Source organism: Cyclopterus lumpus, chromosome 15, assembly GCF_009769545.1.
Source record: "Cyclopterus lumpus isolate fCycLum1 chromosome 15, fCycLum1.pri, whole genome shotgun sequence".
NCBI classification, from domain to species: Eukaryota; Metazoa; Chordata; class Actinopteri; order Perciformes; family Cyclopteridae; genus Cyclopterus; species Cyclopterus lumpus.
This window is the reverse complement of record NC_046980.1, coordinates 847,586-870,846: the sequence shown is the minus strand read 5'-3', so window position 1 is coordinate 870,846 and position 23,261 is coordinate 847,586. Positions and strand designations below refer to the sequence as shown.

At 47.1% G+C, this 23,261-nt stretch overlaps 2 protein-coding genes across 4 annotated transcripts in view; one reads left to right on the top strand and one right to left on the bottom strand.

Annotated features, from left to right (window-relative positions):
- Window positions 1–10,089, bottom strand: part of LOC117743710 (glutamate dehydrogenase, mitochondrial-like) — a 27,861-nt gene extending 17,772 nt beyond the window's left edge. The window contains exons 1-4 of the mRNA XM_034551462.1: window positions 9,533–10,089; window positions 8,525–8,605; window positions 3,474–3,529; window positions 2,385–2,448 (exon numbers count right to left, since the gene is read on the bottom strand). Coding sequence (XP_034407353.1) covers window positions 2,385–2,448; window positions 3,474–3,529; window positions 8,525–8,605; window positions 9,533–9,926 — 595 coding nt within the window. The 5' untranslated portion in view covers window positions 9,927–10,089. The remainder of the gene's footprint in view (window positions 1–2,384; window positions 2,449–3,473; window positions 3,530–8,524; window positions 8,606–9,532) is intronic.
- shld2 (shieldin complex subunit 2) lies at window positions 9,795–23,261 on the top strand. 3 transcript variants are annotated; one of them, XM_034551461.1, is made up of 11 exons: window positions 9,795–9,897; window positions 12,285–12,463; window positions 12,862–13,655; window positions 13,852–14,002; window positions 17,890–17,997; window positions 18,076–18,270; window positions 18,532–18,678; window positions 18,757–18,963; window positions 19,573–19,816; window positions 22,653–22,768; window positions 22,905–23,261. In XM_034551461.1, exons 2-11 carry the CDS (start codon window positions 12,286–12,288, stop codon window positions 23,075–23,077), a joined length of 2,313 nt encoding a protein of 770 aa, XP_034407352.1. In that variant the 5' UTR covers window positions 9,795–9,897; window position 12,285; the 3' UTR covers window positions 23,078–23,261. The 3 variants fall into 3 exon arrangements, with proteins under 3 accessions (XP_034407352.1, XP_034407350.1, XP_034407351.1); XM_034551459.1 differs by having other exon boundaries at window positions 19,573–19,828; XM_034551460.1 differs by having other exon boundaries at window positions 9,809–9,920; window positions 19,573–19,828.

Below are 23,261 nucleotides of genomic sequence, written 5' to 3'. Positions count from 1 at the left end.
CTCTCTCCTCTGTCCTTATCCTTCACACTAGAGCAGCCTCTCTCCTCTGTCCTCATCCTTCACACTAGAGCATCCTCTCTCTCCTCTGTCCTTATCCTTCACACTAGAGCAGCCTCTCTCCTCTGTCCTTATCCTTCACACTAGAGCAGCCTCTCTCTCCTCTGTCCTTATCCTTCACACTAGAGCATCCTCTCTCCTCTGTCCTTATCCTTCACACTAGAGCATCCTCTCTCTCCTCTGTCCTCATCCTTCACACTAGAGCAGCCTCTCTCTCCTCTGTCCTCATCCTTCACACTAGAGCAGCCTCTCTCCTCTGTCCTTATCCTTCACACTAGAGCAGCCTCTCTCTCCTCTGTCCTCATCCTTCACACTAGAGCAGCCTCTCTCCTCTGTCCTTATCCTTCACACTAGAGCAGCCTCTCTCTCCTCTGTCCTTATCCTTCACACTAGAGCAGCCTCTCTCCTCTGTCCTTATCCTTCACACTAGAGCAGCCTCTCTCTCCTCTGTCCTCATCCTTCACACTAGAGCAGCCTCTCTCCTCTGTCCTTATCCTTCACACTAGAGCATCCTCTCTCCTCTGTCCATATCCTTCACACTAGAGCAGCCTCTCTCCTCTGTCCTCATCCTTCACACTAGAGCAGCCTCTCTCCTCTGTCCTCATCCTTCACACTAGAGCATCCTCTCTCCTCTGTCCTTATCCTTCACACTAGAGCATCCTCTCTCTCCTCTGTCCATATCCTTCACACTAGAGCAGCCTCTCTCTCCTCTGTCCATATCCTTCACACTGCTAGAGCAGCCTCTCTCTCCTCTGTCCTCATCCTTCTAGACCTTTCCGCTGCCTTTGACACAGTGAACCACCAGATCCTCATGTCCTCCCTCCAGGACCTGGTATCTCAGGCTCTGCTCTCACTCTTCTCATCCTACCTCACCGACCGCTCTTACCGGGTAACCTGGAGAGGATCTGTGTCTGAGCCTTGTCCTCTGACTACTGGGGTCCCTCAGGGTTCAGTCCTTGGTCCTCTTCTCTTCTCTCTGTACACCAACTCTCTCTCTCTGTCATTCTCTCTCATGGCTTCACCTACCACAGCTATGCTGACGACACCCAACTGATCCTCTCGTTTCCCCAATCTGAAACACAGGTAGCAGCACGAATCTCTGCCTGTCTGACCGACATCTCTCAGTGGTCTAAGCTCACACCCAGGACATGGTCTAACCTCACACCCAGGACATGGTCTAAGCTCACACCCAGGACATGGTCTAACCTCACACCCAGGACATGGTCTAACCTCACACCCAGGACATGGTCTAAGCTCACACCCAGGACATGGTCTAACCTCACACCCAGGACATGGTCTAACCTCACACCCAGGACATGGTCTAACCTCACATCCAGGACATGGTCTAACCTCACACCCAGGACATGGTCTAACCTCACACCCAGGACATGGTCTAACCTCACACCCAGGACATGGTCTAACCTCACATCCAGGACATGGTCTAACCTCACACCCAGGACATGGTCTAACCTCACACCCAGGACATGGTCTAACCTCACACCCAGGACATGGTCTAACCTCACACCCAGGACATGGTCTAACCTCACATCCAGGACATGGTCTAACCTCACACCCAGGACATGGTCTAACCTCACACCCAGGACATGGTCTAACTTCACACCAGGACATGGTCTAACCTCACACCCAGGACATGGTCTAACCTCACACCCAGGACATGGTCTAAGCTCACACCCAGGACATGGTCTAACCTCACACCAGGACATGGTCTAACCTCACACCCAGGACATGGTCTAACCTCACACCAGGACATGGTCTAACCTCACACCAGGACATGGTCTAACCTCACACCCAGGACATGGTCTAACCTCACACCCAGGACATGGTCTAACCTCACACCCAGGACATGGTCTAACCTCACACCCAGGACATGGTCTAACCTCACACCCAGGACATGGTCTAACCTCACACCAGGACATGGTCTAACCTCACACCCAGGACATGGTCTAACCTCACACCCAGGACATGGTCTAACCTCACACCCAGGACATGGTCTAACCTCACACCCAGGACATGGTCTAACCTCACACCCAGGACTTGGTCTAACCTCACACCCAGGACATGGTCTAACCTCACATCCAGGACATGGTCTAACCTCACACCCAGGACATGGTCTAACCTCACACCCAGGACATGGTCTAACCTCACACCCAGGACATGTTCTGAGTTTGGACTCATGGTTTAATGCACTTATTGTAAGTTGCTTTGCATAAAAGTGTCAGCTAAATGACATGTAATGTAATGAGAGTGTAAACATGTGTAAACATGTAAACAGTGTATCGATCAGCTGGAGGAGGGGCGTTCCTCACCGATGAAGCCCTTCTTGGCGAGCTCGATGGTGAACCTCCTGGTGATCTTCTCCAGCTCGTTGTCCTAAAAACAAGGAGGAGTCTTAACGAAACAAGCTCTACAGGGGAAGAGCCATGCTAAGTCTTTATGCTAAGCTAACATTACAACATTGAAACCAGGGCCGACGAAAACACACAAGACAGGAAGTGGACTATGCAGAGCCCTGAAGGTCAACTCCTCGTGGAGGTGTCACCAGGAGGGCACCTGCAGCGCTGGTTTTCTGAATGGAGTCAGGGAGGCTAAATGCTAAGCTACGCTAACGCTGTTCACGGAGCTGCAGAGAGAATTCTTCTTCTACCGTTTATTCTTTACCGTTTATTGATCTACGGTGGTGGTGTAAACCAGTGGTCGATCTCGGAGACTTTCCCTGTCACTCTCCAAAATAAAAAATCATTCAGAAACACACACAGCTACACAGGTCAGTCACAGACAGTGTCAGTCACAGACAGTGTCAGAGTGTCAGTCACAGACAGTGTCAGAGTGTCAGTCACAGACAGTGTCAGTCACAGACAGTGGTCAGTCACAGACAGTGTCAGAGTGTCAGTCACAGACAGTGTCAGTCACAGACAGTGTCAGAGTGTCAGTCACAGACAGTGGTCAGTCACAGACACTGTCAGTCACAGACACTGGTCAGTCACACACAGGTCAGTCACAGACAGTGGTCAGTCACAGACAGTGTCAGTCACAGACACTGGTCAGTCACACACAGGTCAGTCACAGACACTGGTCAGTCACACACAGGTCAGTCACAGACAGTGGTCAGTCACAGACAGTGTCAGTCACAGACACAGGTCAGTCACAGACAGTGTCAGTCACACACAGGTCAGTCACACACACTGGTCAGTCACACACAGGTCAGTCACACACACTGGTCAGTCACACACACTGGTCAGTCACACACACTGGTCAGTCACAGACAGTGGTCAGTCACAGACAGCTCACAGACTTGAGTCACATGACTTCTGATGGCATTGTGATGGGGAGATCTTAGCTGTCACCAAGGCAGAGGTCAGAGGTCAGAGGTCACGTGACCACTGGTGTAAACGTACCGAGTAGTTTCTGGGGTTGATCTTCACTCCAGCTTTGGCTCCACCGAACGGAACATCTGGAAACACCAGAACAGCTGTTTACTACTTTATGGTGTGTGTGTGTGTGTGTTGTGTACTAGTTACTGTGCGTTTATTGTTGTGTACTAGTTACTGTGCGTTTATTGTTGTGTACTAGTTACTGTGCGTTTATTGTTGTGTACTAGTTACTGTGCGTTTGTTGTTGTGTACTAGTTACTGTGCGTTTATTGTTGTGTACTAGTTACTGTGCGTTTATTGTTGTGTACTAGTTACTGTGCGTTTATTGTTGTGTACTAGTTACTGTGCGTTTGTTGTGTACTAGTTACTGTGCGTTTATTGTTGTGTACTAGTTACTGTGCGTTTATTGTTGTGTACTAGTTACTGTGCGTTTGTTGTTGTGTATTAGTTACTGTGCGTTTATTGTTGTGTACTAGTTACTGTGCGTTTGTTGTTGTGTACTAGTTACTGTGCGTTTATTGTTGTGTACTAGTTACTGTGCGTTTGTTGTTGTGTATTAGTTACTGTGCGTTTATTGTTGTGTACTAGTTACTGTGCGTTTGTTGTTGTGTACTAGTTACTGTGCGTTTGTTGTTGTGTATTAGTTACTGTGCGTTTATTGTTGTGTACTAGTTACTGTGCGTTTATTGTTGTGTACTAGTTACTGTGCGTTTGTTGTTGTGTACTAGTTACTGTGCGTTTGTTGTTGTGTATTAGTTACTGTGCGTTTATTGTTGTGTACTAGTTACTGTGCGTTTATTGTTGTGTACTAGTTACCGTGCGTTTGTTGTTGTGTACTAGTTACTGTGCGTTTGTTGTTGTGTATTAGTTACTGTGCGTTTATTGTTGTGTACTAGTTACTGTGCGTTTATTGTTGTGTACTAGTTACTGTGCGTTTATTGTTGTGTACTAGTTACTGTGCGTTTGTTGTTGTGTATTAGTTACTGTGCGTTTGTTGTTGTGTATTAGTTACTGTGCGTTTATTGTTGTGTACTAGTTACTGTGCGTTTATTGTTGTGTACTAGTTACTGTGCGTTTATTGTTGTGTAGTAGTTACTGTGCGTTTATTGTTGTGTAGTAGTTACTGTGCGTTTGTTGTTGTGTACTAGTTACTGTGCGTTTATTGTTGTGTACTAGTTACTGTGCGTTTATTGTTGTGTACTAGTTACTGTGCGTTTATTGTTGTGTACTAGTTACCGTGCGTTTGTTGTTGTGTACTAGTTACTGTGCGTTTGTTGTTGTGTACTAGTTACTGTGCGTTTGTTGTTGTGTACTAGGTACTGTGCGTTTGTTGTTGTGTACTAGGTACTGTGTGTTTATTGTTGTGTACTAGTTACTGTGTGTTTATTGTTGTGTACTAGTTACTGTGTGTTTATTGTTGTGTACTAGTTACTGTGTGTTTATTGTTGTGTACTAGTTACTGTGTGTTTATTGTTGTGTATTAGTTACTGTGTTTGTTGTGTACTAGTTACTGTGTGTTTGTTGTTGTGTACTAGTTACTGTGTTTGTTGTGTACTAGTTACACTGTGTTTGTTGTTGTGTACTAGTTACTGTGTTTGTTGTGTCCTAGTTACACTGTGTTTGTTGTTGTGTCCTAGTTACACTGTGTTTGTTGTTGTGTCCTAGTTACACTGTTTGTTGTGTCCTAGCTACACTGTGTTTGTTGTTGTGTCCTAGTTACACTGTGTTTGTTGTTGTTGTGTCCTAGTTACACTGTGTTTGTTGTTGTGTCCTAGTTACACTGTGTTTGTTGTTGTGTCCTAGTTACACTGTGTTTGTTGTTGTGTACTAGTTACACTGTGTTTGTTGTTGTGTCCTAGTTACATTGTGTTTGTTGTTGTGTCCTAGTTACACTGTGTTTGTTGTTGTGTCCTAGTTACATTGTGTTTGTTGTTGTGTCCTAGTTACATTGTGTTTGTTGTTGTGTCCTAGTTACACTGTGTTTGTTGTTGTGTCCTAGTTACACTGTGTTTGTTGTTGTGTCCTAGTTACACGGTGTTTGTTGTTGTTGTGTCCTAGTTACATTGTGTTTGTTGTTGTGTCCTAGTTACACGGTGTTTGTTGTTGTTGTGTCCTAGTTACACGGTGTTTGTTGTTGTTGTGTCCTAGTTACACTGTGTTTGTTGTTGTGTCCTAGTTACACTGTGTTTGTTGTTGTGTCCTAGTTACACTGTGTTTGTTGTGTCCTAGTTACACTGTGTTTGTTGTTGTGTCCTAGTTACACTGTGTTTGTTGTTGTGTCCTAGTTACACTGTGTTTGTTGTTGTGTACTAGTTACTGTGTTTGTTGTGTCCTAGTTACACTGTGTTTGTTGTTGTTGTGTCCTAGTTACACTGTGTTTGTTGTAGTGTCCTAGTTACACGGTGTTTGTTGTGTACTAGTTACACTGTGTTTGTTGTTGTGTCCTAGTTACACTGTGTTTGTTGTAGTGTCCTAGTTACACTGTGTTTGTTGTGTCCTAGTTACACTGTGTTTGTTGTTGTGTCCTAGTTACACTGTGTTTGTTGTTGTGTCCTAGTTACACTGTGTTTGTTGTAGTGTCCTAGTTACACGGTGTTTGTTGTGTACTAGTTACACTGTGTTTGTTGTTGTGTCCTAGTTACACTGTGTTTGTTGTAGTGTCCTAGTTACACTGTGTTTGTTGTGTCCTAGTTACACTGTGTTTGTTGTTGTGTCCTAGTTACACTGTGTTTGTTGTGTCCTAGTTACACTGTGTTTGTTGTTGTTGTGTCCTAGTTACACTGTGTTTGTTGTGTCCTAGTTACACTGTGTTTGTTGTTGTTGTGTCCTAGTTACACTGTGTTTGTTGTGTCCTAGTTACACTGTGTTTGTTGTTGTGTACTAGTTACACTGTGTTTGTTGTTGTGTCCTAGTTACACTGTGTTTGTTGTGTCCTAGTTACACTGTGTTTGTTGTTGTGTCCTAGTTACACTGTGTTTGTTGTGTCCTAGTTACACTGTGTTTGTTGTAGTGTCCTAGTTACACTGTGTTTGTTGTGTCCTAGTTACACTGTGTTTGTTGTTGTGTCCTAGTTACACTGTGTTTGTTGTGTCCTAGTTACACTGTGTTTGTTGTTGTTGTGTCCTAGTTACACTGTGTTTGTTGTGTCCTAGTTACACTGTGTTTGTTGTTGTTGTGTCCTAGTTACACTGTGTTTGTTGTGTCCTAGTTACACTGTGTTTGTTGTTGTGTACTAGTTACACTGTGTTTGTTGTTGTGTCCTAGTTACACTGTGTTTGTTGTGTCCTGGTTACACTGTGTTTGTTGTTGTGTCCTAGTTACACTGTGTTTGTTGTGTCCTAGTTACACTGTGTTTGTTGTTGTTGTGTCCTAGTTACACTGTGTTTGTTGTAGTGTCCTAGTTACACTGTGTTTGTTGTTGTGTCCTAGTTACACTGTGTTTGTTGTTGTGTCCTAGTTACACTGTGTTTGTTGTTGTGTCCTAGTTACACTGTTTGTTGTTGTTGTGTCCTAGTTACACTGTGTTTGTTGTAGTGTCCTAGTTACACTGTGTTTGTTGTTGTGTCCTAGTTACACTGTGTTTGTTGTTGTGTACTAGTTACTGTGTTTGTTGTGTACTAGTTACACTGTGTTTGTTGTTGTTGTGTCCTAGTTACACTGTGTTTGTTGTTGTGTCCTAGTTACACTGTGTTTGTTGTTGTGTCCTAGTTACACTGTGTTTGTTGTTGTGTCCTAGTTACACTGTGTTTGTTGTGTCCTAGTTACACTGTGTTTGTTGTTGTGTCCTAGTTACACTGTGTTTGTTGTTGTGTCCTAGTTACACTGTGTTTGTTGTTGTGTCCTAGTTACACTGTGTTTGTTGTTGTGTACTAGTTACTGTGTTTGTTGTTGTGTCCTAGTTACACTGTGTTTGTTGTTGTGTACTAGTTACTGTGTTTGTTGTGTACTAGTTACACTGTGTTTGTTGTTGTGTACTAGTTACTGTGTTTGTTGTTGTGTCCTAGTTACACTGTGTTTGTTGTTGTGTACTAGTTACACTGTGTTTGTTGTTGTTGTGTCCTAGTTACACTGTGTTTGTTGTTGTGTCCTAGTTACACTGTGTTTGTTGTTGTGTCCTAGTTACACTGTGTTTGTTGTTGTGTCCTAGTTACACTGTTTGTTGTTGTTGTGTCCTAGTTACACTGTGTTTGTTGTAGTGTCCTAGTTACACTGTGTTTGTTGTTGTGTCCTAGTTACACTGTGTTTGTTGTTGTGTACTAGTTACTGTGTTTGTTGTGTACTAGTTACACTGTGTTTGTTGTTGTTGTGTCCTAGTTACACTGTGTTTGTTGTTGTGTCCTAGTTACACTGTGTTTGTTGTTGTGTCCTAGTTACACTGTGTTTGTTGTTGTGTCCTAGTTACACTGTGTTTGTTGTGTCCTAGTTACACTGTGTTTGTTGTTGTGTCCTAGTTACACTGTGTTTGTTGTTGTGTCCTAGTTACACTGTGTTTGTTGTTGTGTCCTAGTTACACTGTGTTTGTTGTTGTGTACTAGTTACTGTGTTTGTTGTTGTGTCCTAGTTACACTGTGTTTGTTGTTGTGTACTAGTTACTGTGTTTGTTGTGTACTAGTTACACTGTGTTTGTTGTTGTGTACTAGTTACTGTGTTTGTTGTTGTGTCCTAGTTACACTGTGTTTGTTGTTGTGTACTAGTTACACTGTGTTTGTTGTTGTTGTGTCCTAGTTACACTGTGTTTGTTGTTGTGTCCTAGTTACACTGTGTTTGTTGTTGTGTCCTAGTTACACTGTGTTTGTTGTTGTGTACTAGTTACTGTGTTTGTTGTGTACTAGTTACACTGTGTTTGTTGTTGTGTCCTAGTCGTGAGGACATTGTGGTTTCAGAAAGCAGGAATGTCCTCTTGACTTCAAAGGGCAGCAGGTTCAGACAGGCTTTAAGGTGTGTGTGTGTGTGTGTGAGTAATACTACTAGTTACACTGTGTTTGTTGTTGTGTCCTAGTTACACTGTGTGTGTGTATATATATATATATATATATATATATATATATATATATATATATATTTTGTGTCCTCACCTACTACAGCACACTTGTAGGTCATGAGAGAAGCCAGAGCTTTCACCTCGTCTACAGACACATCGTTACTGTAACGGATTCCTGAAACACACAAACACACAAATCAGTGAGACCAGGACCTGAAGACCAGGAGACCAGGACCTGAAGACCAGGAGACCAGGACCTGAAGATCAGGAGACCAGGACCTGAAGACCTGAAGACCAGGACCTGAAGACCAAGCTATCTTGTTTCTCAAAGGCTCAAACAATCTGGTTAATCTGAACCAGACTTCAGTCCTCAGGATCGTTGAAGCATAGGATTCCAGACCATAATCATGGAACATCCAACATAGACAAGAAGCATGCAACACGTCAAGTTAAATGAGTTCACATGAATATTCACAACGCTTTACTCTGATTATTTGCGGTTTATTCATTCACTTCACTCGCGCTGGAGGGGGGGCGTGGCTTATCTCCATGGAAACAGTTATAACTTCCGCCATCCACCATGGAAGAAATAACCACTAATTCTGCTTTATACTTGGGCCTCGGACCATACCTGAACCAGGTCTCAGGACTTTCTAGCCCGGCTCAGTTCAGAAACGTGACCTCGGGTGCACTAGAATTACAGGGACCAGGTTCTGGACTTCAAAGGGCCTGGTTCACAAACGAGGATTCATTGTGAAGACAAACAAAATCATTAAAACCAGCTAAAAATGAAGAGTTTAGTTTTTAGAATTATATTCTGAGTCCACAATGTTTCTAATGTTGGGAAATAAAACTTATTATTAATATATGATGACGTAATCAATACCAGAAGTCCAGAGACACTGAACTACAACAGAGCTGAACCCTGCTGGACCTCCAGAACACCTGACTGTCTGCATTCCTACCGGGGGAGGAAACGGTGTTAGACATGAAGGAGGACCAGGACTAACCCGAGACTGGTCTAGGACCAGTTACAAGTTCCTCACAGTAGCTTTAATTGTACAGTATATATAGAGAGAGAATATCTGGGCCACACACACACCTCCCTTGCAGGGGGTCCGGTGCTGGCTGTGCTGGGCCCGGTACCCCTCCACCACCTCCCACTCCCCGGAGTCCTTCCGGATGGGGAAGCAGACGCTCAGCACGTGGTTACACGGCTTGATGACGCGCAGGATTCCGCGGACCCGCTTCCTCTTCTGCTCGGCGCTCTCTCGGGTCTTCAAGCCCTCCACCAGATGGTCCTCCACCATGGCGGCGCCCCGGTCGAAGAAGCCCTCCACCATGGTGAAGAAGTTCGGGTCGTCGTCCCGGTCCACGGCCTGGCTGTAGCCGCGGTGCCGCAGCAGCAACGCGGCGGGAGCGGCGTGGACGGAGCCCCCCGAGCCCAGGGCGCGGCCCGCTCCCCGGGTGAGAATCTCTCCGAAGTACCGGTACATTTCTAACGCCTCTGGAGAAGTTGAGCCGGGTGACCGTGGCAGGGAGGAAGTGCAGCCGGACTCGGACACTTGTAGCGCGGCAGGCGGAGCGGCAGAGCGGCGGCGCTCCTCCTCCGCGCCGCCTCTTTCTGCTGCGCATGCGCGGGACACAAGCCCTCGTTTGAACTCTGACGGAGTTGTTGTTGTTGTTGTTGTTGTTGAACTGTCGCGTTTAAACCGGTTTAAACGTGTCGATACTGAGACACGTGAATATGTAATGTATAACAATATATAACAATATATAACATCCATATAAGTTCGCTTTATTTACTTATTTGACTTTGCCCCGTAGTTTTAGAGTTGTTTAAGATAGCGGGAAGCTAGCTGGACTTAGTACACATTAAACTTCCGGTTTACGCATTCAAAATAAAAGCACACGTTGCGAACTATTCTTCATTTACAACTTTATTGATTCCAACTAACTTCATTCAGTTAGTTTGTAATTTATAGTGTAGTTTTTGTACTAATACAAGCAGGAAGTAATTACCAGTTTTAGTTTATACACCAATACAATTTATAGTTCTTTATTTATTATCAAAGCAATCTTAGAGTGCAGTCATATATATATATATATATATATATATATATATATATATATATATATATATATAGTGTCAGTATTTATAGTGAATACACTGTAATTAAACCAGAAGCCAGTAAATGTACATGACTTCAGTCTTTCGGGGTTTTGTGGCGGGTTTGAGAAGCTGAAAAACAAATAATATGGTAAATTAAATGCAAATATACACACACACACACACACACACACACACGTAAGCACACACAGAGAACAGACAGGGGACCCAGGGAAACGGGCAATATCCTGCACATATATATATATATATATATATACACACACATATATACACACACATATATATATATATATATATATATATATATATATACATACACATACATATATACAAGTATATATACAAAACATATGCATCTCAACAAATATTAATCCACTATCCCCAAATTATCTATAAAATATGCAAGAACTATCTTTTGAAATATAATAATAATCTTGAGGTACTTTACCATGTTCTCAGAGGTACATGTTGTACTTTTTACTGTATAATATTCTGCATAACGAGAACTTTATTTTGATGCTGATATCATTGAACTTTTACTTGAATAACTTTTTGAATGCAGTACTTTTACAACAATATAGTCATCGTGGCCTTTAATACCAGATGGCAGAAGGGGGAGGAGTCATACTCCTCTCAGCTTGCAGGGGGCGGTGCCCTTTAATACCAGATGGCAGAAGGGGGAGGAGTCATTCTCCTCTCAGCCTGCAGGGGGCGGAGCCCTTTAAATACCAGATGGCAGAAGAGGGAGGAGTCATACTCCTCTCAGCCTGCAGGGGGCGTGGCCCTTTAAATACCAGATGGCAGAAGAGGGAGGAGTCATACTCCTCTCAGCCTGCAGGGGGCGGTGCCCTTTAAATACCAGATGGCAGAAGGGGGAGGAGTCATACTCCTCTCAGCCTGCAGGGGGCTGAGCCCTTTAAATACCAGATGGCAGAAGAGGGAGGAGTCATACTCCTCTCAGCCTGCAGGGGGCGGAGCCCTTTAAATACCAGATGGCAGAAGGGGGAGGAGTCATACTCCTCTCAGCCTGCAGGGGGCGTGGCCCTTTAAATACCAGATGGCAGAAGGGGGAGGAGTCACATGAGCCACAGCAGAAACTTGCTGCACTTCCTGTATGAGATTTAGAGAACTAGAAGAGGTCATCTGTCTTTTGTTTTTATCACCAAATGTTTTTTGAATAAAGAAATAATGATGATAATAATAATGATAAGGAGAGGATCCTATAAGAAGGTCAGAGGTCATGACAGGATTCCAGTGGAAGGAGTTGTACGGCGTGACACAAGCTCGTTCCACGGCAGCGATATTATTTATTTTTATTTGTTGTTTTTACAAATCTTTTTCTTTTTGTAATCAGCATGAATTTTGAACACTAAGTTCAGTGCCATCATTCGTGGGTGTGTCGCCCCCTTCAGGCCGCAGTGCTCATCACAGCCACCACACGACGGGTTGTTTGGGTCACATGACCTCTGGAGAGTAGCCATGTCATAAATGTTTGATTGGCAGTTCGCTTTCCTTTATTTGACTTCCATTTGTCTCAATTCAAGTCTGATGTAATTTATTTAGTTTGATTCATGTTTTTAATCATTTCAATATTAAGTTAACGATGTTCATTGAATCCCAGTGCGATGAACTGGAAACCAGTGGGCCTGCTGGCCGTCTGATTGGCGGAGTCTGGTTATTGATCCCAGCTGTGTGTGGTGGAGTAAAGACTTTTCCTCCTCAGCATGAGCGAGCGGCCGAAGGTCCACGTCTTCCTGGGGGCTCCTGCTGCCTCCTCCGGCCCAGAAGAGGAGTCGGCAGCTGGGCCGGAGGGAGACACCTGGAGCTGGAGACACCTGGAGCTCACCTGGCAGGGGGGACGCCTGAGGCCTGCCACAACTGAGGCGTTCAGGGACCCAGAGAGTCAGTTTATCAAATTATTATATTGACTGAGACGTCGATTCATTTAAGTGCATTGTTGTAGTATTTTAATTATTAATGTCATTTTAATATATAAACAGAATGTCTTTCTTCCAGGCTTTGATTTGGTATACAAACTTTAAAGTAGATCAATAAAACCTTCCCAGAAAGTCCTCTGATGTATGTCATGTATGGACTGACAGTAGCAATGTTTCCACAACAAGCTGTTCCCCTGATTCCAGTCTTAATGCTAAGCTAAGCTAACCAGCTGCTTACTGTAGCTTCATATCCACTGTGCAAACATGAAAGACTTTAATCTGAACATCCAACTGTTATCAAGAAGGAACATTTTTTATTTTCCAACACAAAGTTAAAAACTCAAACATTTGCTGGTATTTCAGACGAAGCTGGAAACCTTCTGACGGAGGAACGAACCGGCCGAGAGCACGAAGAAGCCGATCGGTGCTCGTTGAGGTCCCATGACTCCGCCCCTAAAGCTGATTGGACCACAGAAGCGTCATCTGGACGTGAATTTAACTCCGTCCAGGAAGATCAGTGTTCGGCTTCAGTTCATGAGTATCTGGACAGCTGTTTCCCTGCAGCTCAACCCGAACCGGTAAAACCCGAACCAGAGCCTCCGTCAGCTGGCGGCCCTCCTCTGTCCACCCAGACTCAGTACCTCACCACCTGGACTCTGAGTCAGGTATTAATCCTGAAAGGAAGGAGTGGCGTCCAATCAGCAACCATTCCTGAGAAAACCCCGCCTCCTCAAACCCCACCCAAGAACACCCAAACGCCTCCATCCGCCTCCTCCAGCACGCCGGAGCTCTTCAGCCCCGTGACCCCGTCACCCGGGGCTTCCACCGAGCTCTCCGGCCGACCCTGCCCGACCCCGAGGGCTCAGGAAGGGGGCGTTGTGGTTGAAGCTACCGCACACGGGGTGCTCTGCTCCCAGGTGTCCGAGCAACAGGAGGCCAGGACCCCCCAAGACTCTTCTTCTAAACCCCCCGATTTCAAGAAAGCTAGAATCTCAGTAAAGCTCAGGACCGAAGAGGCCGCCACCGGCACTACCACAACTACAACCACAGCCGGGCTCCAGGGTACCACCACACTTCTGATCCGGTGTGACAAGCGGGGGGTTCGGCACTCGGTTCTGGTGGCGGTGGTTCACCCTTGTCACCTGAAGGAGGTGAAGGTGAGTGAAGATGTTACGTCTCTTCCGTTTCTTCGCAGCTCTTGTAGACGTAGAGTTCTTCCAGTAAAGTGGTCAACGACCTCAGCCGGTGTTTCTACAAACAGATTATTATAAAAGACTAGAATCACCGATGAGAGGATCGCCTCATCTGACTCATCCAAACGTTCTGCATCACATCTGATCTGTTGGACTGAAGGTGAAGTCCAGGCCGGCGGCAGGAACCTCGGTCCCTCTGGCGTCCATCGTGGTGACGGACCAATCGGGTGCTGAGATGAAGGTGGTGCTGTGGCGGCAGGCGGCATTCTGGGCGTTGACCGTGAGTCCTGGAGACATTCTGCTCATCACAGGTACGTAAATGTAGAGGGCGTGGTCTGAAGGGGGTCTGAAGGGGGTCTGAAGGGGGGCTGAAGGGGGTCTGAAGGGGGGCTGAAGGGGGGCTGAAGGGGATCTGAAGGGGGGCTGAAGGGGGGCTGAAGGGGATCTGAAGGGGGTCTGAAGGGGATCTGAAGGGGGTCTGAAGGGGGGCTGAAGGGGATCTGAAGGGGGTCTGAAGGGGGGCTGAAGGGGATCTGAAGGGGGTCTGAAGGGGGTCTGAAGGGGGGCTGAAGGGGGGCTGAAGGGGGTCTGAAGGGGGGCTGAAGGGGATCTGAAGGGGGGCTGAAGGGGGGCTGAAGGGGATCTGAAGGGGGTCTGAAGGGGATCTGAAGGGGGTCTGAAGGGGGGCTGAAGGGGATCTGAAGGGGGTCTGAAGGGGGTCTGAAGGGGATCTGAAGGGGGTCTGAAGGGGGGCTGAAGGGGGTCTGAAGGGGGGCTGAAGGGGGTCTGAAGGGGGGCTGAAGGGGGGCTGAAGGGGATCTGAAGGGGGTCTGAAGGGGGGCTGAAGGGGATCTGAAGGGGGTCTGAAGGGGGGCTGAAGGGGATCTGAAGGGGGTCTGAAGGGGGGCTGAAGGGGATCTGAAGGGGGGCTGAAGGGGGGCTGAAGGGGATCTGAAGGGGGTCTGAAGGGGATCTGAAGGGGGGCTGAAGGGGGTCTGAAGGGGGGCTGAAGGGGGGCTGAAGGGGATCTGAAGGGGGTCTGAAGGGGGTCTGAAGGGGGGCTGAAGGGAGTCTGAAGGGAGTCTGAAGGGGATCTGAAGGGGGTCTGAAGGGAGTCTGAAGGGGATCTGAAGGGGGTCTGAAGGGGATCCGAAGGGGATCTGAAGGGAGTCTGAAGGGGATCCGAAGGGGATCTGAAGGGGGTCTGAAGCGGTCTGAAGTCAACAACTAGCTCTCCATTCTCTATTCTGCTCATATCACTGTGAAGCAGCCAGAGGACGTGGACCTGATGTAGACCTGATGGTTTCGGTCTGGAGAACTTGCAAATATCCGTGTGGCCTGATTTGACAAACAAATGTTTTTTGCCTGCAGTCTGAACGGAGCCTCTGAGTGTCTGATGAACTCCACCAGCTCATTCAACTGTACTGGGGATGAATGTTTATAACTCACCGCTTTACATTATATCACGGCTTAATGTCATTGATAATAGAGGGCGTGGCCTCTTTGACTGACAGGTGGGTATCGTCACAGGTGGCTAGCTGCTAGCAGTCTGCTCAGCACAAGGGAGCCCACTTTGAGCCTCCCAGCGGCTCCTCACTAATCTCTGGGGGTCACCAGGAAGACCTGGTCCGAGAGCGTGGGTTTCAAAGAACATTTTCAAAAAGCTCTGATTGGATCTTTTAAGCCAGAATTTACAACTGAACTGTAGTCAGTTGATTGGCAGGAGGTGAAGAACAACAGACAACAACCTCCTCCACATGCTGACTGTTACCAAAGAGCCCAACCAGGAGACAGGTGGCCGTGACTGAGCTGCACCTCAGTCACTGGAGTGGCATCAATGTGCTTCATGGTGGCATCAATGTGCTTCATCGTGTGATCAATGTGCTTCATGGTGGCATCAATGTGCTTCATCGTGTGATCAATGTGCTTCATGGTGGCATCAATGTGCTTCATCGTGTGATCAATGTGCTTCACGGTGGCATCAATGTGCTTAATGGCGGCATCAATGTGCGTCATGGTGGCATCAATGTGCTTCATCGTGTGATCAATGTGCTTCACGGTGTGATCAATGTGCTTCACGGTGTGATCAATGTGCTTCATGGCGGCATCAATGTGCTTCACGGTGGCATCAATGTGCTTCACGGTGGCATCAATGTGCTTCATGGTGATATCAATGTGCTTCATGGTGTGATCAATGTGCTTCATGGTGGCATCAATGTGCTTCATGGTGGCATCAATGTGCTTAATGGCGGCATCAATGTGCGTCATGGTGGCATCAATGTGCTTCATGGTGTGATCAATGTGCTTCATGGCGGCATCAATGTGCTTCACGGTGGCATCAATGTGCTTCACGGTGGCATCAATGTGCTTCACGGTGGCATCAATGTGCTTAATGGCGGCATCAATGTGCGTCATGGTGGCATCAGTGTGCTTCATGGTGTGATCAATGTACTTCATGGCGGCATCAATGTGCTTCATGGTGGCATCAATGTGGCATCAATGTGCGTCATGGTGGCATCAATGTGCTTCATGGTGGCATCAATGTGCTTCATGGTGGCATCAATGTGGCATCAATGTGCGTCATCGTGGCATCAATGTGCTTCACGGTGGCATCAATGTGGCATCAATGTGCGTCATCGTGGCATCAATGTGCTTCATGGTGGCATCAATGTGCTTCATGGTGGCATCAATGTGCGTCATCGTGGCATCAATGTGCTTCATGGTGGCATCAATGTGCTTCATGGTGGCATCAATGTGCGTCATCGTGGCATCAATGTGCTTCATGGTGGCATCAATGTGCTTCATGGTGGCATCAATGTGCTTCATGGTGTGATCAATGTGCTTCATGGTGGCATCAATGTGGCATCAATGTGCGTCATGGTGGCATCAATGTGCTTCACGGTGGCTTCAATGTGCGTCATGGTGGCATCAATGTGCTTCACGGTGGCATGTAATGTGCGTCATGGTGGCATCAATGTGCTTCACGGTGGCATCAATGTGCTTCACGGTGGCTTCAATGTGCTTCACGGTGGCTTCAATGTGGCATCAATGTGCGTCATGGTGGCATCAATGTGCTTCACGGTGGCTTCAATGTGCTTCACGGTGTGATCAATGTGCTTCACGGTGGCATCAATGTGCTTCACGGTGGCATCAATGTGCTTCACGGTGGCATCAATGTGCTTCATGGTGTGATCAATGTGCTTCACGGTGGCTTCAATGTGCTTCACGGTGGCATCAATGTGCTTCACGGTGGCATCAATGTGCTTCATGGTGGCATCAATGTGCTTCATGGTGGCATCAATGTGGCATCAATGTGCGTCATGGTGGCATCAATGTGCTTCACGGTGGCTTCAATGTGCTTCACGGTGGCATCAATGTGCTTCATGGTGGCATCAATGTGGCATCAATGTGCGTCATGGTGGCATCAATGTGCTTCACGGTGGCTTCAATGTGCGTCATGGTGGCATCAATGTGCTTCACGGTGGCATCAATGTGGCATCAATGTGCGTCACGGTGGCATCAATGTGCTTCACGGTGGCTTCAATGTGCTTCACGGTGGCTTCAATGTGCTTCACAGTGGCATCAATGTGCTTCACGGTGGCATCAATGTGCGTCATGGTGGCATCAATGTGCTTCACGGTGGCATCAATGTGCGTCATGGTGGCATCAATGTGCGTCATGGTGGCATCAATGTGCTTCACGGTGGCTTCAATGTGCTTCACGGTGGCTTCAATGTGCGTCATGGTGGCATCAATGTGCTTCACGGTGGCATCAATGTGCGTCATGGTGGCATCAATGTGCTTCACGGTGGCATCAATGTGCTTCACGGTGGCATCAATGTGCATCATGGTGGCTTCAATGTGCGTCACGGTGGCATCAATGTGCTTCACGGTGGCTTCAATGTGCTTCACGGTGGCTTCAATGTGCTTCACGGTGGCATCAATGTGCGTCATGGTGGCTTCAATGTGCGTCACGGTGGCATCAATGTGCTTCACGGTGGCTTCAATGTGCTTCACGGTGGCTTCAATGTGCTTCACGGTGGCATCAATGTGCGTCATGGTGGCTTCAATGTGCGTCACGGTGGCATCAATGTGCTTCACGGTGGCTTCAATGTGCTTCACGGTGGCTTCAATGTGCTTCACGGTGGCTTCAATGTGCTTCACGGTGGCTTCAATGTGCGTCCTGTGTCTCCCATCAGGACTCCAGGTGAATGAAGACCGGTGGAGAGGAGAGACGGTGCTGCAGTCCACCTTCAATAGCAAGCTGCTGAACCTGGGACGGATCACAGCCTCCACCGCCCCCCCAGGTACGACCAAACCCAACCGCCGACCAATCGGCAGCCTTCCTCCGCCGGGCTGTAGTCCAATCATCTCTCTGTCTGCAGCTCCTCAGCACGTCGACGCCCGCTCTCTCAGCTCTCTGTGTGGCTTTCTTCGGGAGCAGCGCCCCCTGCTGGTGTCTTTGAACCTCCGCCCTCCTCAGGACCTGAGCCGCCTCCCCTACGTCACCCTGAGGTCGCTGAGGGTCAACACACTGGTCCACGTTCTGCTGCATGTCACACACACACACATCAGCACAGGTGAGCGGGTCGCAGCTGCGCAAAGCATTATGGGTAACGAAACGTCCCGTCTCTGCGTCTGGTTCGTTGGTCCTTGTTAACACGCTGCAGACACGGTGTTCATTTTGATCAATACATTGGAAACACTTGTGGGCATGAAGGAGCTTCACCGTGAGGTCAGAGGGTGCCGGGCTCCGACCTCACAAAGGAGGAAGAAGCATGTTGGTGCTATGACATTTAGCCGTTTTGGTTGTGATGATATTCATGTTGGATGGTTGTTAGCTTGGCGCAGTGAGGCGGAGTCTCGCTTCAGGTCAGCGGTTCAACTGCAGGCCGTTGTGACTGTGGAGCAGCCGCATGGTCAGCAGGGGGCGCTGCTGCTATGGGGAGGAGCTGTGGACTGGCTGCCTCGCTTCAACAGAGACAGAGGTACACAAACACACACACACACACGTGTGAAGACTCACTCACCCGAATCACAAAAAACATGATCCTCGTATCTTTCAGCGACTGTCTGGGACTTTCGATTCCTCCTTGTGAGGGAGGGTTTGACCTCTGACCTGGCCGAGCTGCACTCCACCCCCTGGAGCTCGGTCCGGCCTATGGACCCTGCTAACCGCCGGGCGCGGTACTTCCTTCAACCGCGGCCCGTCCGAACAGGAAACAGCAGTCTGGAGCTGGACCTCGACACGCTACTTTCTCAGAAATACAGCGGTGAGTTTGAGAGCATTGCAGATTAACTCGTCAAAACATTGCAAAGGCTGTAAATACAGTCTGGTGACCTGGAATGACCTCAGGGCCACAGGACGAAACTTGAACCCTGAGGTACTCTAGAAGGAAGTAAAAGCCTACTTATTCTAAAAAGTTGAGGACCTAAACTTGAACCCTGAGGTATTCCAGAAGGAAATAAAAGCGTACTTATTCTAAAAGGTTGAGGACCTAAACTTGAACCCTGAGGTACTCCAGAAGGAAATAAAAGCGTACTTATTCTAAAAGGTTGAGGACCTAAACTTGAACCCTGAGGTACTCCAGAAGGAAATAAAAGCCTACTTATTCTAAAAAGTTGAGAACCTAAACTTGAACCCTGAGGTACTCCAGAAGGAAATAAAAGCGTACTTATTCTAAAAGGTTGAGGACCTAAACTTGAAGCCTGAGGTACTCCAGAAGGAAGTAAAAGCACACATATGATTAAGAAGTAAAGGACCTAAACTTTAATTTTCAGAATCCTAACAAGAATACATAAATAAATTAAGGCTGAATACTTGTGATAGAAATGTTGCAAACATGACAACAATAAAAAGGTTTTGCGTTGTCTTCCACCAGGCGACGTGGAGCTCAGAGTCCAGGTCACCGCCTTCCACTTTGAGGACTCTTCGCCTTCCCAGAATGCACCTCAGCCGGTCCTGGACAGCTCTACCCCTCTGGATGGTATCCTGGTGGTGTTGAGCGGTGACATCACCTACACCGGCTGCGGTCGCTGCTCCGCCGAACTCGCTACCGATGCCAACGGCATCTACGGCCCCTGTTACCCCTGCCTGCCCCACACTGCTGTACGCCGCTACTACAGGTACTACTGCAGGTACTACTGCAGGTACTACTGCTGTACGCCGCTACTACAGGTACTACTGCAGGTACTACTGCAGGTACTACTGCTGTACGCCGCTACTACAGGTACTACTGCAGGTACTACTGCAGGTACTACTGCTGTACGCCGCTACTACAGGTACTACTGCAGGTACTACTGCAGGTACTACTGCTGTACGCTGCTACTACAGGTACTACTGCAGGTACTACTGCTGTACGCTGCTACTACAGGTACTACTACAGGTACTACTGCTGTACGCTGCTACTACAGGTACTACTGCAGGTACTACTGCTGTACGCCGCTACTACAGGTACTACTGCAGGTACTACTGCAGGTACTACTGCTGTACGCTGCTACTACAGGTACTACTGCAGGTACTACTGCTGTACGCTGCTACTACAGGTACTACTGCAGGTACTACTGCTGTACGCTGCTACTACAGGTACTACTGCAGGTACTACTGCTGTACGCTGCTACTGCAGGTACTACTGCAGGTACTACTGCTGTACGCCGCTACTACAGGTACTACTGCAGGTACTACTGCAGGTACTACTACAGGTATTACTACAGGTACTACTGCAGGTACTACTGCTTTACGCCGCTACTACAGGTACTACTGCAGGTACTACTACAGGTATTACTACAGGTACTACTGCTGTACGCTGCTACTACAGGTACTACTGCAGGTACTACTACAGGTATTACTACAGGTACTACTGCAGGTACTACTGCTGTACGCTGCTACTGCAGGTACTACTGCAGGTACTACTGCTGTACGCTGCTACTACAGGTACTACAGCAGGTACTACTGCAGGTACTACTACAGGTATTACTACAGGTACTACTGCAGGTACTACTGCTGTACGCTGCTACTGCAGGTACTACTGCAGGTACTACTGCTGTACGCTGCTACTACAGGTACTACTGCAGGTACTACTGCTGTACGCTGCTACTACAGGTACTACTGCAGGTACTACTGCTGTACACTGCTACTACAGGTACTACTGCAGGTACTACTGCTGTACGCTGCTACTACAGGTACTACAGCAGGTACTACAGCAGGTATTACTACAGGTACTACTGCAGGTACTACTGCAGGTACTACTGCTGTACGCTGCTACTACAGGTACTACTGCAGGTACTACTGCTGTACGCTGCTACTACAGGTACTACTGCAGGTACTACTGCTGTACGCTGCTACTACAGGTACTACTGCAGGTACTACTGCTGTACACTGCTACTACAGGTACTACTGCAGGTACTACTGCAGGTACTACTACAGGTATTACTACAGGTACTACTGCAGGTACTACTGCTGTACGCTGCTACTACAGGTACTACTGCAGGTACTACTACAGGTATTACTACAGGTACTACTGCAGGTACTACAGCAGGTATTACTACAGGTACTACTGCAGGTACTACTGCAGGTACTACTGCTGTACGCTGCTACTACAGGTACTACTGCAGGTACTACTGCTGTACGCTGCTACTGCAGGTACTACTGCAGGTACTACTGCAGGTACTACTGCTGTACGCTGCTACTGCAGGTACTACTGCAGGTACTACTGCTTTACGCCGCTACTACAGGTACTACAGCAGGTACTACAGCAGGTATTACTACAGGTACTACTGCAGGTACTACTGCAGGTACTACTGCTGTACGCTGCTACTACAGGTACTACTGCAGGTACTACTGCTGTACGCTGCTACTACAGGTACTACTGCAGGTACTACTGCTGTACACTGCTACTACAGGTACTACTGCAGGTACTACTGCTGTACGCTGCTACTGCAGGTACTACTGCAGGTACTACTGCTGTACGCTGCTACTACAGGTACTACTGCTGTACGCTGCTACTACAGGTACTACTGCAGGTACTACTGCTGTACGCTGCTACTGCAGGTACTACTGCAGGTACTACTGCTTTACGCCGCTACTACAGGTACTACTGCATGTACTACTACAGGTACTAATACAGGTACTACTGCAGGTACTACTGCAGGTACTACTGCTGTACGCTGCTACTACAGGTACTACTGCAGGTACTACTGCTTTACGCCGCTACTACAGGTACTACTGCAGGTACTACTGCATGTACTACTACAGGTACTACTAAAGGTACTAATACAGGTACTACTGCATGTACTACTACAGGTACTACTGCATGTACTACTACAGGTACTACTAAAGGTACTAATACAGGTACTACTGCAGGTGTACACATGCATACATTTAACAAGTATCATAAAGTACAATAGTAGGATAGAAAAAACACACATTTGAAGTATACATATATACAACTTTGCGAGCTGTTATTTTATGGGGTCAGATCAGGCACACAGAACAATTCACAAATACATTCCAATGCACACATGTAGAAATTACGATTTATATATATAAAAGAAATATAAATGTGGATTCTTCTATTTGTTCAGATGTCGCATTTGTAAATCTAACATTTGTGAATTGTTCTGTGTGGATTAGCAATTATTGAGACTGATCTGACCCCATATTATTTTTACTTTAACTTGTGTGTGGTCTTAATTATTGAATTAGTTTATTTGTTTTTGTATGTGAATAAGTTTGAGCTTTAATGCCATATAGATAACATACAAATAAATACAATGATCTTTGCTGGTGGGCGGAGCTACACTCTTGTCTCTTAAAATAGATTAATTCTAAAATGTGTGTGTGTGTGTGTGTGTGTGTGTGTGTGTGTGTGTGTGTGTGTGTGTGTGTGTGTGTGTGTGTGTGTGTGTGTGTGTGTGTGTGTGTGTGTGTGTGTGTGTGTGTGTGTGTGTGCACGCGCTTCAGGCCAGGTGTGTTGACAGTGAGTGGGCGAGGCAGCCGCCAGGTGCGTGTCCAGGTTCCTCCGGTTCCACTGCAGAAGATCCTCGAGGCTCCTCCGGATAAACTCAGCAGAAGCTCAGGTGGGACACAAATGGACTTCCTGTCAACTCAGTGGAGCTTTATTGGCCAATGCTTCAGGAGGATTCTGATTGGTCAGGAATGAAGAGTTCATGGAGGTCTTAGAGTTCATAAAGTTCATGTCTATGCGTCTCTCAGCTCCAGGCTCGGAGGTGAAGCACATCCAGGTGGCAGCAGAGAGGATCCAGACCTTCCTCTCCCTTCCAAGACAAACCTTCGTCATCACCGTCCGGAGCCACTTCCTGTGCGACGAGAACAGCGTCCCCATCAGTCAGGACTTCACTCTGCTGGACCTTCAGCCGGCCAGCTGAAGGTCCAGCTGAAGGTCCAGCAGTGAACTGAACTGATGAGCAGGATCTTCTTGGTGTTTACAAAAAGTGGGAGGAACGTTCTCATTGGCTGCAATGTGTTATATTAATGTAACAATATGTCAGTCTTGTTCCTTCAGCTGTGAAATAAACTTGGAAGCAAATAAAAAAAATTATTCTCATCACA

Excerpts from the sequence above, each read along its gene's own strand:
- shld2 (XM_034551459.1), top strand. The coding sequence starts at position 12,286 with ATGAGCGAGCGGCCGAAGGTCCACGTCTTCCTGGGGGCTCCTGCTGCC. Across the intron at positions 13,656-13,851 it reads GTCACCTGAAGGAGGTGAAG|GTGAAGTCCAGGCCGGCGGC; the intron begins GTGAGTGAAGAT and ends GTTGGACTGAAG. Across the intron at positions 18,679-18,756 it reads TCGCTTCAACAGAGACAGAG|CGACTGTCTGGGACTTTCGA; the intron begins GTACACAAACAC and ends CGTATCTTTCAG.